This window comes from Quercus robur, chromosome 2 (assembly GCF_932294415.1).
Source record: "Quercus robur chromosome 2, dhQueRobu3.1, whole genome shotgun sequence".
Lineage (NCBI taxonomy): Eukaryota > Viridiplantae > Streptophyta > Magnoliopsida > Fagales > Fagaceae > Quercus > Quercus robur.
Window position 1 is genome coordinate 66,996,693 of NC_065535.1, and position 13,449 is coordinate 67,010,141.

The 13,449-nt window shown below is 48.1% G+C and overlaps 1 protein-coding gene across 1 annotated transcript; it reads left to right on the forward strand.

The window, feature by feature from the left end:
• Positions 1-807: 807 nt before the first annotated feature.
• On the forward strand, positions 808-2,352 carry LOC126702198 (uncharacterized). The gene is made up of 3 exons (XM_050400859.1): positions 808-1,329; positions 1,420-1,545; positions 1,633-2,352. The coding sequence occupies exons 1-3, from the start codon at positions 808-810 to the stop codon at positions 2,350-2,352; spliced, it is 1,368 nt and encodes a 455-aa protein (XP_050256816.1).
• The last annotated feature ends 11,097 nt before the right edge of the window (positions 2,353-13,449 follow it).

Genomic DNA, 13,449 nt, shown 5'->3' on the forward strand with positions numbered 1-13,449 from the left:
GTCATCTGGAGGACATTTTGCTCAAACGGAGAACGGGAGAAGTCGCAATTCCAATGATAGCCTTCGTGGAAGGAGGAATGACTATTCCAATGGGGAGAATAACTAGGGATTACCTACGTGGTCATAGATTGGCCCCCCATCAATGCACCGCTAATCTGTTCCGGATCCTGGGGTGTGTCGAAACCCTGAACGATCAGATGAACCTCGGCCTCTCATGGCACGACGTGGTTCATCTTTATGAATGCCATAAGCTCGGCGACACATACTATCTAAAGTCTAGGACTGACGAAGTGAGGTTGATATCCTGCCTTCCGAAGTCCAACAAAGGCTTGAAGGATGACCATTTGATCGTCTCCGGGCCATGGTATGACGGCCCTCACTGTCCGACTAGGGCGGGAAAGCCAGGTGGGGTGTCGTAGAACTAGATTCCGTGGGGAGGACTTTGGTTTCAGGCCCCTCCCCCTCTTTTTCCTTTCTTATTTTAAACTTGTTGGTTTGGTTGCATGTCTCCTCGGACTAACATAAATCTTTTAACGGCCTTTGCAGACAAGGGACGAACGACTCCTCGGCTGAGCCTAGTCAATATCCCGGCCCTAAATTACCTCCTGAGGTCCGAGATTTTCGTTAGCGAGGACGGACAACTACGGTCGGCTCCTTTGATTTTGGATTACACTCCGCTCACTCGAGCCCAGGTAGAGGCCGGACAAGCTATAAGGGCCGGTAGTCCGAGATTAGCACGGATTGACGTGTCCATACCGGGGTTCCTCGCTGATACAGACTTGCCTCCTATCCAGTTACCTCCCCAACATGTCTTTCCCCCCAGTAGTTATCCCAGAGGAGGAGGCCGGCTCTTCACATTCATCCTTAGAGGACCAGATAGACCAGTTCCAATTTACTGAGGAAGGGGAGGCCTCGGTCAGAGTAGTAGAGATCTCCGACTCTGACGCTGATTTAGACCGTGCCTCAGCGGCTGCTGGTACTGGTTTGGTCATCGCACAACCTGATCTCAGCGAGGACACAGAAGAAGAGGAAGGAATGGACCTCCAGCCGAGGACTGGCCTCAGGGGTCTTCTATCCAACAGGTCCAAAGGGCAGACCTCCAAGGAAGTCTTGAAAGGACAAACCGTCCCCAAAGCCCCCGCTCCCCCTCCCCCTCCCCCGTCAGGTGCGGCGCTGAAACCTATGCCTAACCTAAGGCGAAAAAGGCCTGTAGAAGAGACGGAGGAGGGAGAGGTTGCCCGTGAGAAAGCCGGGCCTAAAAAGAAGGGCAAGGACACGAAAGAGCCCCGAGAGAAAAGGACCAGGTCCATTGAGAGCCGAGATGAGGCGGCCACTCCGAGGGGACCACGAACATGGTCTCCTCGGATCGAGCTAGATGGCGCTCCAATCCTCTGGGATGCGACCCTATGGGAGTCCCAGCGAGAGCAAGCCTCGTTCATGGCCGAGGCACTGCAGCAGCCTCTTCTCTTGCCCCGTGATATGGAAGGCCTTAGGAAGATTCGTCAGCCAGAACTTTTCATGTCACTGGAGAGGGACATGGCTGTGGTAAGTGGAATCTTCTATCTTGTCTCTGTGTTGAGAACCTTCTTATTGTCTTATCTTGGTATCGTCTTCATTTCCATCTGAGCGCAGGTCACTCAACAAATTTATGTTGCTGAGGAGTGGGCCAAGAAGGCCCGTGAGGATATGCATAGGGACGCTCAGTCCCGTGCTGCGGCTGAGAGGGTCGCCGGCGATCTCAAGCGAGATCTTGATCGTCAGGATAATGAGCTAAAAGTGGTGAGAAAGGCCAATGCGAGCGCAGAGGCTGGCTTGAAGAATGCTGAAAAGCAAGCCGACGAGCTGCGCAAGCAGCTCCGTCATTCTGAGGAAAAACTATCAGCGGAGCAACAGGCGGTTTCGGAGCTTAAGGCTGAGCTTGCAAGGGCCAAGGAGGAAGCTCGCTTGTCCAGGGAGGTTGCCGAGAAGGCTGTGGCGGCTTCGTATGAACGTGGAGTTCACGATACTGAGGAGAGACTGGCCGAGGAAGTTGCCACCGTCTGCAGGGAATACGTCACCTCGACCTGGGGATTGGCCATGGATAGGGCAGCCGTCCCCGTAGATTCTGATCTCAGGAAGACTAAGAACATCTTTTTCCCTGCGGAAATACGTGAGATTCCTGGCGAGGTCGCCTCCACTGAGCTTCTTCCAGCAGGTTCCTCCATTCCCGAGACTGGGGGCACGGAGCAAGCTACGCAGGGCCAGTCACCCGAGGACAGTCTTCGCATCAGTGAGATCCTTGCCCAGGCCCAGGAGATCGCCCCGGAGAACCGAGCAACGGATGATCAGCCAGCCCCGGCTCAGGGCCCTTAGGGACGTGGAATAGGAACTCGTCTGTTTTGCTTTTTGTACTCCATTTTGTTTGATCCTCACTAATATTCTTGAACTGAGTTACTTTGAACATTATATGACAACAGTTCTTTCGTTATACATATCGCTGCTTTATTCTATTTTGTTTTCCTCATGAATGGATATTGGTTTTGCCTTTTTATTACTGAAAATCAAGCAATAATGAATGAATACGTTAGAATGGCGACGCTTTGTAATTGGGAAAAAAAGATTACAATGCTGACTTCTCCCAAGTCCATGGCTAAGAATCCGCGCAGGACTTGGGCTCCCTTTAACGCTTTTTGAGAATCATAAACGGTTAACACTTACTGAGAATTGTTGCGTGGTTAATTTCCCCCAAGTCTGTGGTCCGAGGAGCCATGCAGGACTTGGGTTCTGTTTAACACTTACCGAAAATTGTTACGTGGTTAATTTCCCCCAAGTCTGTGGTCCGAGGAGCCATGCAGGACTTGGGTTCTGTTTAACACTTACGGAGAATTGTTGCGTGGTTAATTTCCCCCAGTCTGTGGTCCGAGGAGCCATGCAGGACTTGGGTTCTGTTTAACACTTACTGAGAATTGTTGCGTGGTTAATTTCCCCCAAGTCTGTGGTCCGAGGAGCCATGCAGGACTTGGGTTCTGTTTAACACTTACTGAGAATTGCTGCGTGATTAATTTCCCCCAAGTCTGTGGTCCGAGGAGCCATGCAGGACTTGGGTTCTGTTTAACACTTACTGAGAATTGCTGCGTAGTTAATTTCCCCCAAGTCTGTGGTCCGAGGAGCTATGCAGGACTTGGGTTCTGTTTAACACTTACTGAAAATTGTTGCGTGGTTAATTTCCCCCAAGTCTGTGGTCCGAGGAGCCATGCAGGACTTAGGTTCTGTTTAACACTTACCGAAAATTGTTGCGTGGTTAATTTCCCCCAAGTCTGTGGTCCGAGGAGCCATGCAGGACTTGGGTTCTGTTTAACACTTACTGAGAATTGTTGCGTGGTTAATTTCCCCCAGTCTGTGGTCCGAGGAGCCATGCAGGACTTGGGTTCTGTTTAACACTTACTGAGAATTGTTGCGTGGTTAATTTCCCCCAAGTCTGTGGTCCGAGGAGCCATGCAGGACTTGGGTTCTGTTTAACACTTACTGAGAATTGCTGTGTGGTTAATTTCCCCCAAGTCTGTGGTCCGAGGAGCCATGCAGGACTTGGGTTCTGTTTAACACTTACTGAAAATTGTTGCGTGGTTAATTTCCCCCAAGTCTGTGGTCCGAGGAGCCATGCAGGACTTGGGTTCTGTTTAACACTTACTGAGAATTGTTGCGTGGTTAATTTCCCCCAAATCTGTGGTCCGAGGAGCCATGCAGGACTTGGGTTCTGTTTAACACTTACTGAGAATTGCTGCGTGATTAATTTCCCCCAAGTCTGTGGTCCGAGGAGCCATGCAGGACTTGGGTTCTGTTTAACACTTACCGAGAATTGTTGCGTGGTTAATTTCCCCCAAGTCTGTGGTCCGAGGAGCCATGCAGGACTTGGGTTCTGTTTAACACTTACGGAGAATTGTTGCGTGGTTAATTTCCCCTAAGTCTGTGGTCCGAGGAGCCATGCAGGACTTGGGTTCTGTTTAACACTTACCGAAAATTGTTGCGTGGTTAATTTCCCCCAAGTCTGTGGTCCGAGGAGCCATGCAGGACTTGGGTTCTGTTTAACACTTACTGAGAATTGCTGCGTGGTTAATTTCCCCCAAGTCTGTGGTCCGAGGAGCCATGCAGGACTTGGGTTCTGTTTAACACTTACTGAGAATTGTTGCGTGGTTAATTTCCCCCAAATCTGTGGTCCGAGGAGCCATGCAGGACTTGGGTTCTGTTTAACACTTACTGAGAATTGCTGCGTGATTAATTTCCCCCAAGTCTGTGGTCCGAGGAGCCATGCAGGACTTGGGTTCTGTTTAACACTTACCGAGAATTGTTGCGTGGTTAATTTCCCCCAAGTCTGTGGTCCGAGGAGCCATGCAGGACTTGGGTTCTGTTTAACACTTACGGAGAATTGTTGCGTGGTTAATTTCCCCTAAGTCTGTGGTCCGAGGAGCCATGCAGGACTTGGGTTCTGTTTAACACTTACCGAAAATTGTTGCGTGGTTAATTTCCCCCAAGTCTGTGGTCCGAGGAGCCATGCAGGACTTGGGTTCTGTTTAACACTTACTGAAAATTGTACAGTAAAACGACGTTAAGTAAAGTATTTTCCATTAATAAAAGTACCTTTTCAGGTTATTTACATTCCATGGACGTGGCACTACATGTTCGTCCAAGTCTTTCAAATAGTACGCTCCAATGCCAGCCACAGAGGTTATACGGTATGGACCCTCCCAGTTTGGTCCGAGCTTTCCCCATGCAGGGTTCCTCGCGTTGCCCAGGACTTTCCTCAGCACCAGGTCCCCAGGCGTCAAGGGTCTCGACTTCACCTTGGCGTCATAGCCCTGCTTGAGCTTTTGTTGATACTGAGCTAGATGCACCATCGCACAGTCCCTTCTCTCGTCAAGGAGGTCCAGGCTTTTTTCTAGAAGCCCATTGTTAACAATGGGGTTGAATGTGGCAGTCCTCTGGGAGGGAAAGTTTATCTCTAATGGGATGACGGCCTCGGCCCCGTAGGTCAACGAAAATGGGGTTTCTCCCGTGGATCGGCGGGGCGTGGTGCGATACGTCCACAAGACGTGGGCGAGCTCTTCAACCCACCTCCCTTTCGCGTCGTCCAACCTCCTCTTCAGCCCACTCACTATGGTTTTGTTGATTGCCTCTGCTTGCCCATTACTCTGCGGATAGGCTGGGGTAGAGTACCTGTTGATAATCCCCAGTTCACTGCAATATTTCCTAAAGGCCTTGCTATCAAATTGCAGGCCATTGTCCGAGATTAGGGTGTGTGGGGTACCGAACCGGGTGACGATGTTTTTCCAGATAAACTTCTTGACATCAACGTCCCTAATGTTTGCCAGCGCTTCAGCCTCGACCCATTTCGTGAAGTAATCGGTGCCGACGAGAAGAAACTTCTTGTTCCCGGCACCTTTGGGGAACGGACCTAATATGTCTAGGCCCCATTGTGCGAATGGCCAGGGGCTGGACAACGGGTTAAGTACCCCACCCGGCTGATGTATATTCGGAGCGAACCTCTGGCATTGGTCACACTTCTTCACATATTCCAGAGCCTCTTTATGCATGCTCGGCCACCAGTAACCCAGCGTCATAGCCCTGTGGGAGAGGGACCGACCCCCCGTATGGCTTCCGCAAATACCCTCGTGTAGCTCCTCCAGAATGAGTTCAGTAGCCCCTGGGTGCACACACAGCAAGTATGGCCCTGAGAACGAACGTCTGTAAAGCTTGGAGTCCTCAGACAACCAGAATCGAGAAGCCCTCCTCCTGATTTTGTCGGCCTCGACTTTGTCGTCCGGTAAGGAATCGTACTTCAAGAATCGGACAAGAGGGTCCATCCAGCTTGGTCCCTCAACGACGTTATGTACCCGAATACCGTTAGCGTCCTCTTCCATGGGGCGGCAGAGGTCCTCGACCAAAATAACCCGCGGAAGGGGCTGAGCCGAGGATGTGGCCAGTGTTGCCAGAGAATCGGCGTGGGTATTCCCGCTTCTGGGTATATGTGTTAAATGGAAGTCTTCGAAGTGCGCTTGTAGGCGTTTAGCTCGGGCAAGGTACCGCTGCATTCTTTCATCTTTCGCCTCCAATTCCCCGCTTACTTGCCCCACTATGAGTCTCGAGTCCGAGAATATGCTAGCGCATTTTCCACCCAACCTCCGGATCATGGACATCCCCTCCAGCAGTGCCTCGTACTAGGCTTCGTTATTCGTTGCTGTGAATCCCAGTCTCAAAGACTTTTCCAAGATTATACCTTCGGGAGAGATTAGAACGAGCCCCACTCCGGAGCCCTTCTGGTTTGCTGCACCATCGATGTATGCTCTCCACTTATCGTGTTCTTGCAGAGAAATCGTGCTGACCAATCTCCTATCGTCATTCGGCGATCCCGATACTTCCACCCCTTCCAAGGTAGGCTCCGCAAATTCAGCTACCAGATCGGCGAGGACTTGACCTTTTATGGCGGTGCGTGGCATGTATCTAATGTCGAAGGCGCTTAAGATGGTTCCCCATTTGGCTATTCTCCCCGTGTAGTCAGCGCTACGGAGGACTGATTTCAATGGAAGCTGGGTCAGTACAACCACTGTATGTGCCTGAAAATAGTGGGGAAGCTTCTTTGTAGCTTGCACGACAGCCAATATTGCCTTTTCGAGGGGGAGGTACTTGGTTTCTGCCTCCTGTAGCGACTTGCTTACGTAATACACGGGCCGCTGCGTGCCATTGTCCTCTCGGATTAGTACTAGGCTCACCGCATGATCGGCGACTGCAATGTACGCATACAGCACCTCATCGGCCTCGGGACTGGACATGATCGGAGGTCGGGCGAGGTATTCCTTGAGCTGTTGGAATGCTAAATCACACTCTTCAGACCACTCGAAACCCTTCCACTTGTGCAATAGGAGGAAAAAGGGTCTGCATCTGTCCGCTGAGCGGGAGATGAAACGGTTTAAGGCTGCTATCATGCCGGTAAGCTTCTGGACATCTTTAGGATTCCGAGGAGGTTGCATACTATGAATGGCCCTTATTTGATCAGGGTTGACCTCGATCCCTCGGTGGGTTACCATGTAGCCAAGGAATTTCCCCGATCCCACTCCAAATGAGCACTTGGATGCGTTCAATCGCAGCTTGTACCTTCTCAGAATGTGAAACACCTCGTCAAGGTCCCTGACGTGGTCGGTCACCAATTTACTCTTTACTACCATATCGTCTATATACACCTCGACAGTTTTTCCCATCTGTTGCTCAAACATCCTAGTCATCATCCTTTGATAGGTCGACTCGGCATTCTTCAGGCCAAAAGGCATTACCTTGTAATGATAGTTGCCAATTGGGGTGACAAAGGCAGTTTTTTCCTGGTCTTCCTTGGCTAAGGATATCTGATGGTACCCCTGGAAAGCGTCCAAGAAACTCATTCGGGGATGCCCGACAGTTGCGTCGACCAGTCGGTCTATCCGCGGCATTGGGAAAGGATCTTTCGGGCAGGCCTTGTTTAAGTCTGTGAAGTCCACACAGACTCGCCATTTCCCGCTCTTCTTCTTCACCACGACCGTGTTCGCCAACCATTCGGGGTAGAACACTTCCTTGATAGCCCCAGCTCTTTTCAATTTTGCCACTTCTTCCCTCACGGCGTCTGCATGCTCCCTTGACGGGCGCCATGGAGGCTGTTTCTTTGGTGTAATAGCCGGATTAACGTTAAGGTGATGGCGTATTAGGTCTGAGTCAACCCCAGGGGCTTCATAAGGATCCCAAGCGAATACGTCCTCGTTTCGGCGCAGAAAATTAATTAGCGCCGACTTCTCCTGTGCTGGTAGCTCCGAGCCAATCTGGAAAAATCTCTCGGGGTCTGACCCGACGAGCACTTTCTCCAGCTCTTCATAGCTCACCTCCATGGCCGGTCCTTCACTACCCGTGGCTAGGACCGGGGTCCTTGATTGCTATAAGGTATTCCCGGCTGAAGTGGAGGGCCTGTTGCTTAATTGTCGAGCAATTGCCGATACCATGCATTGCCTGGCCATTCCTTGATCCCCCACTATCTCTTTGATTCGGCCCTCTGATGGATATTTCACTTTTTGGTGCAGGGTAGACGACACAACCCCTAGTGTATGAAGCCATGGCAGTGCCACAATAGCTGTGTAGGGTGAGTATGCGTCCACCACGATGAAATCCACTTCCACTACTTCTATGTCTGTTTGCACTGGCAACCTAATCATGCCTTTCGGGATAACGATTTTTCCCTCAAAGCTAAGTAGGGGGGAATCGTATGGCGACAGGTCCTCCTGCTTCAAATTCATCCCCTTGTACAAGTCTGGGTACATCACCTCCACGGCGCTACCCTGATCAACTAACACCCTCTTCACGTCATAACCTCCTATTCTGAGCGTTACTACTAGGGCATCCTCGTGGGGTTGAATAGTTCCCTCCTTGTCCTCCTCCGTGAACCCAATCAATGGCAGGGCCCTCCCTCTAGCACTCCTGGATTCCCTTTCACCTGGCTCTGTCGGGGACTTACCCACTGACATCACTCTGAACGGGCCGGAACCAGTTCTCCCAGGTGCGGCAAGAATGACATTTATCGTGCCTATTGGTGGCCTCATGGCGCTTTGCCTGGTATCGACATTTGATTGCTCAGGGCGTTGCAACGGGTGCCTTAGCTTTCCTTCTCGGACAAGTCGATCCAAATAGTTTTTCAGGTTCCTGCATTCGTCAGTGACATGACCAGGCTCTTGGTGATACACACAATATAGACTCTGATTGCATTTTGAGGGGTCGCCTGCCATCCTATTCGGCCATTGAAAAAAGGGTTCGTGCTTTATCTTCTCCATGATCTCGTGCAATGGCTCTCGGAACACAGCGTGGACTACCTGGGCCCCTGTAGATCTCGATTGTTCCGTATAATCTCTTCTCGGCTTATTACTGCCACTGAAGCGGTCCGACCTGAAGTCCCTTCTCTCCTGAGGGACAAACTTCGCCTTTCCCTTCCCAGTTTGCTGGTCCTCTTCGACCCTTTTATACTTGTCTATCCTGTCCATGAGTTGCCGCACGCTGGTGGCTGGTTTCCCAGTAAGGGACTTTCTTAAGCCATGCTCTGTCGGCAAGCCCCTTTTAAAGGCACTGATGGCGACGTCATCGTGACTTCCTTCTACCTCGTTGTGCATCTCCCAATATCTGTCCGAGTAGGCCTTCAGCGTTTCTCCTTCTCGCATGGACAGGGATAAAAGGGAATCGAGGGGCCGAGGGACTCTAGTGCTGGTGATGAAGCGGGAGCCAAAAGCCTGCGTCAACTGTTTAAAGGAATCTATGGAGTTTGGTGGGAGGGCATCAAACCATCTCATGGCCAGGGGCCCTAGGCTGGATGGAAACACCTTACACATTAACGCCTCGTCCCTGGAGTGGACGGCCATCCTTTGGTTGAACTGGCTCACGTGTTCCACGGGGTCAGTTCGACCATTGTACAGGGTAAACGTTGGCTGATTAAACCGCCGAGGGAGTACCGCCCGCTCTATCCTTCGGGTAAACGGCGACTGGGAGATTCGATCCAGGGCCTTGCTCATGGCGTCATTGACCAAGCCTTGGTAAGGTGGGCTTTTGCGACCGCGTTTGTGAGGCCGCTCTTCCTCATAAGAGAACGTCTCGCTCGGAGGGGTTCTCGTCCTACGTCTGTATTCATCATCCTCACCGCTGCTAGTATCTGAAATGGGCGAAGGATGTTTTTGCTGGGCTTGACGCAGCTTTCTTTTTAAATCCTTAATTTCTTGCTGTAGGGCTCTCCGCTCGTTGTGCTGGTGGGACGCGTGATCTTTCCCTTTCGAGCGACTTCTACTCGTGTGAGAGGTGTTCACACTGCCCTCTCGTTGATTATCTTGGTCCTTTGCCCGTTCAAGGTTTACAAAGTTGTCCTGTCGTTGAGATTCTGCACGTCCGGTTTGGCGCGGACCTGATCCTTCCATCCCTTACTGTTTCACTTGTCGAGACACGAGTTCTTCCCACAGACGGCGCCAATTGTAGGGGGGCGGTTTTGGGGCTCAGGCCCAACAGGCGGGTGGTTCTGGCCCAAAAGTCCCTCAACAATGAATTTGTAGAGAGTAGGTTACAGAACTAGGTCTTTGACAGAGGAAACGTAGTTATGGCCAAGCCATGCAACCAGTTGGACGTAAGGATATTCCTTCAAACTTTTTGGAATAACAGTCCCTGGGGCTGTTTCTTCTACTTCTTCCTCCCTTCTCTCTCTTTTTCTTTTTCTTTTTCTTCTTTCTGCTTTCGATCCCATTTCCATGGGGATTTCCTTCTCTTATATATCATCCTCCCTAAGATCATGACCCTACACTTGTCAGCCATCTGACCCTCTACTTGAGTACCTGTCCCATAGGTCATCCTTCCTCTTTTCTATGAGTTGCACTGGCCAAGAGGATTCTGCGTTCCTGTCCCTTCCACATTAATGCGGCTGGAAAAGTAGTTCCTTGGCATTTAATGCGGCAGTTGTGGTTGCCCCCCTTCATGAACGTCACGCACTATTCCCTCATGTTGGGTGACCTTTCGCCAGGTATGGAGTGCGAACTTGACACTCATTTGGCGAGTCCGAGGAGGTACTCCTCCTCGGATGCCCCTAAGTAGGCCCGGCCCATTACGGTTGGGATGGGATATCCTACGCCCATGCCTTTTCTTCTTATTGTGGCTGGGCTTGGTACATGTACTATGTCCCAACATTAGCTGACAGATTTTACCCCCCACAGGTATAGTTTAGGATGATAAAGTGTAATTTCTCTAAAAAAAATAAAATTAGTTTTATAAAATTAAGAAGTCCCAAAGAATTAAGTAATGCTAAAATTAAAATAACTTTAAATACATAGATCTTACAAATATATTGTGTCACTTATAACAATAAGTAATCCAGGTCCCGTTGTCTCTTTGCCACTCTTTTATCACTTTAATACCCAAGGTTAGGAACTCGAAATATGCGACTGAATTTAGACCAATAAGCTTGGGTAATGTGCTTTATAGAATTTTTTCTAAAGTTTTGGGAAAGAGGTTGAAAAATATTATGCCACAACTCATTTCAGAACATCAGAGTGCTTTTATGTTTGACCGCCTAATTTCAAATAATATTCTGGTGGCGTTCGAAACTTTGCACTACATGAGGAATCATAACAAGGGTAAGACAAGTTTTATGGCCTTGAAGCTGGATATGAGCAAGGCATATGACAGGATGAAATGGTCGTTTATGGAGAAAATATTGGTGAAGATGTGTTTTCAGGATGGAACTGATAATGGTATGCATTACCACGACATCATATTCAGTTCTGATAAATGGAGAACCTTTTGGTCATATCACCCCCTCCAGGGGACTTAGACAAGGAGACCCACTCTCTGCATATCTTTTTCTTATGTGCACTGAGGGGCTGCATGGGTTAATAAATAAAGCTGCAACCAATGGAAATATCATAGGCGTGTCAATATGCCAAAACAAGCTTAAACTAACACATCTACTTTTTGCATATGATAATTTAATTTTTTGCAGGGCCAAAGAAAGTGAATGTCAGACCTTGTTGGTTATTATTGCTAAATATGAGCATGCCTCTAGGCAACAAATCAATAGAACAAAGACCACAGTCTTCTTCAGCAAATCCACCACTGTTGATATGCAAACCATGATCAAAGATATGATTGGAGTAATTGTAGTGTAGCAATATGAAAAATACTTGGGTCTCCCCTCCCTTGTCGGTAGAAACAAGAAAGAGAGCTTCACACGCATCAAGCAACAAATATGGAAGAAATTACAAGGTTGGGAGGCTAAACTTTTGTCTCAAGCAGCTAGAGAAATTTTGATTAACGCTATAGCCCAAGCTCTTCCCACATACACTATGATTTGTTTTAAACTTTCATTTACATTGTGTCACGAGATTGAGTCCCAAATTCGTAAATTTTTTTGGAGACAACGAGGTGATAATAGAAAGATTCATTGGGTGAGATGGATAGATTTGTGTAAACCCAAGCTACAGGGAGGTATGGGTTTTAAGGATTTATCCATGTTTAATGATGCACTTTTGGCTAAGCAAATGTGGAGGCTCCTACACAATACTCAGTCACTTTTCTACTGAGTATTCAAAGCCAAATATTTCCCAAATACTACCGTGATGGGAGGCAAAAATCCGAATAATGCTTCTTATGCATGGAAGAGCATAATCAAAGGGAGAGACGTTAGGAGCAGCGTGGAGAATCGGCCTGGGGAATTCAATCCATGTTTGGGGAGATAATTGGCTCCTTGTGAAAAACAAACCCAAAATAATATCTCCAAAGATTGATGGGGGAGACACGATCTGGGTTAGTGATATAATTTACTCGGTTTTTAGAACATGAAGGGAGGAAGTGATCGACAATGCTTTTTATGACTTTGAAGTTGCAATTATAAAGAATATCCCTCTGTCGCTCCATTCAAGAGGATGTTCTGACCTGGCCATTCAACCCAGATGGGGAGTACTTGATCAAATCTGGATACGGGTTTTTATAGGAAGCAAACACCCTCCAACAACCGGGTCCATCAACTACAGATTCCATGAAACCATTGTGGAAAAAAAATCTGGAGCCTTGAAGTCCCTAACAAGGTTAAAAACCTGGTTTGGTGAGCTTGCACTAACTCCTTACCTAACAAAGCAAACCTGGCCAGCCGCAAAATCATCACTGACAGCTTGTGTGATATTTGCATACTGCATTAGGAAGACATAAATCATGCCCTTTATAGCTGACCTGTGTTGGAATCCACGTGGAGACAGATTCCAGTGTGGAACCACGATGCACTCAGACTAGTCGGTTTTAAAAAAAGAAAAAATTATAAAAACTTTCACAAGACTAGTTGGTTTTTTTATTAGAAGAATATTTGATAAATAATGAGATGATAAAATGTTGAGTTCCATTAATTTAATAAATGATTGTGTTAAAATATACGACAAAGTAATTATTGTCGTATATATATATTGAATCTTGGTATATTTCTCATTTGGAAGTGAAAATGTTATGGTTAATGACTTCATGCTTTGGCTTTCCAAAAATAAAATCTTGATTTTGTCACTAACGTGAAGCATGCCGCATTCTCACATGTGATATTTTCTTAAGAAACAAAGGTTCTCTAGATATAACACATACCAAGTTCACTTTCATAGTCTTGCATTATAAACATGGTTCCCTATTTAATAAGAGATGAATGCTTTCATTTACAATTTTATGGACCACTGACAGCCTTGCCCCTGCATCTGCTTTAGCCATTTCACTGAAATTTGCTAGTTCTATGAGCATTTTACTGCCATAGTAGTTTAGACTTTAGACTAGATGGGACATTCAATTTCTTGTGTGCTCAACATACTACAATGCATTAATTATTTATTATTGGCTGACTTCGAGTTTGTTGTTGTACTTATGTTTGATTCAGGGACCTAAATTACACTGGATGGTCGCTGAAGACGA

What these genes read in the sequence shown, in the direction of transcription:
- LOC126702198 (XM_050400859.1), top strand. Translation starts at nt 808, where the DNA reads ATGTCTTTCCCCCCAGTAGTTATCCCAGAGGAGGAGGCCGGCTCTTCA. An exon ending in TTGAGAGCCGAGATGAGGCG is followed by an intron (nt 1,330 to 1,419) that starts GCCACTCCGAGG and finishes TGGGAGTCCCAG; the next exon opens with CGAGAGCAAGCCTCGTTCAT. An exon ending in TGGAGAGGGACATGGCTGTG is followed by an intron (nt 1,546 to 1,632) that starts GTAAGTGGAATC and finishes ATCTGAGCGCAG; the next exon opens with GTCACTCAACAAATTTATGT.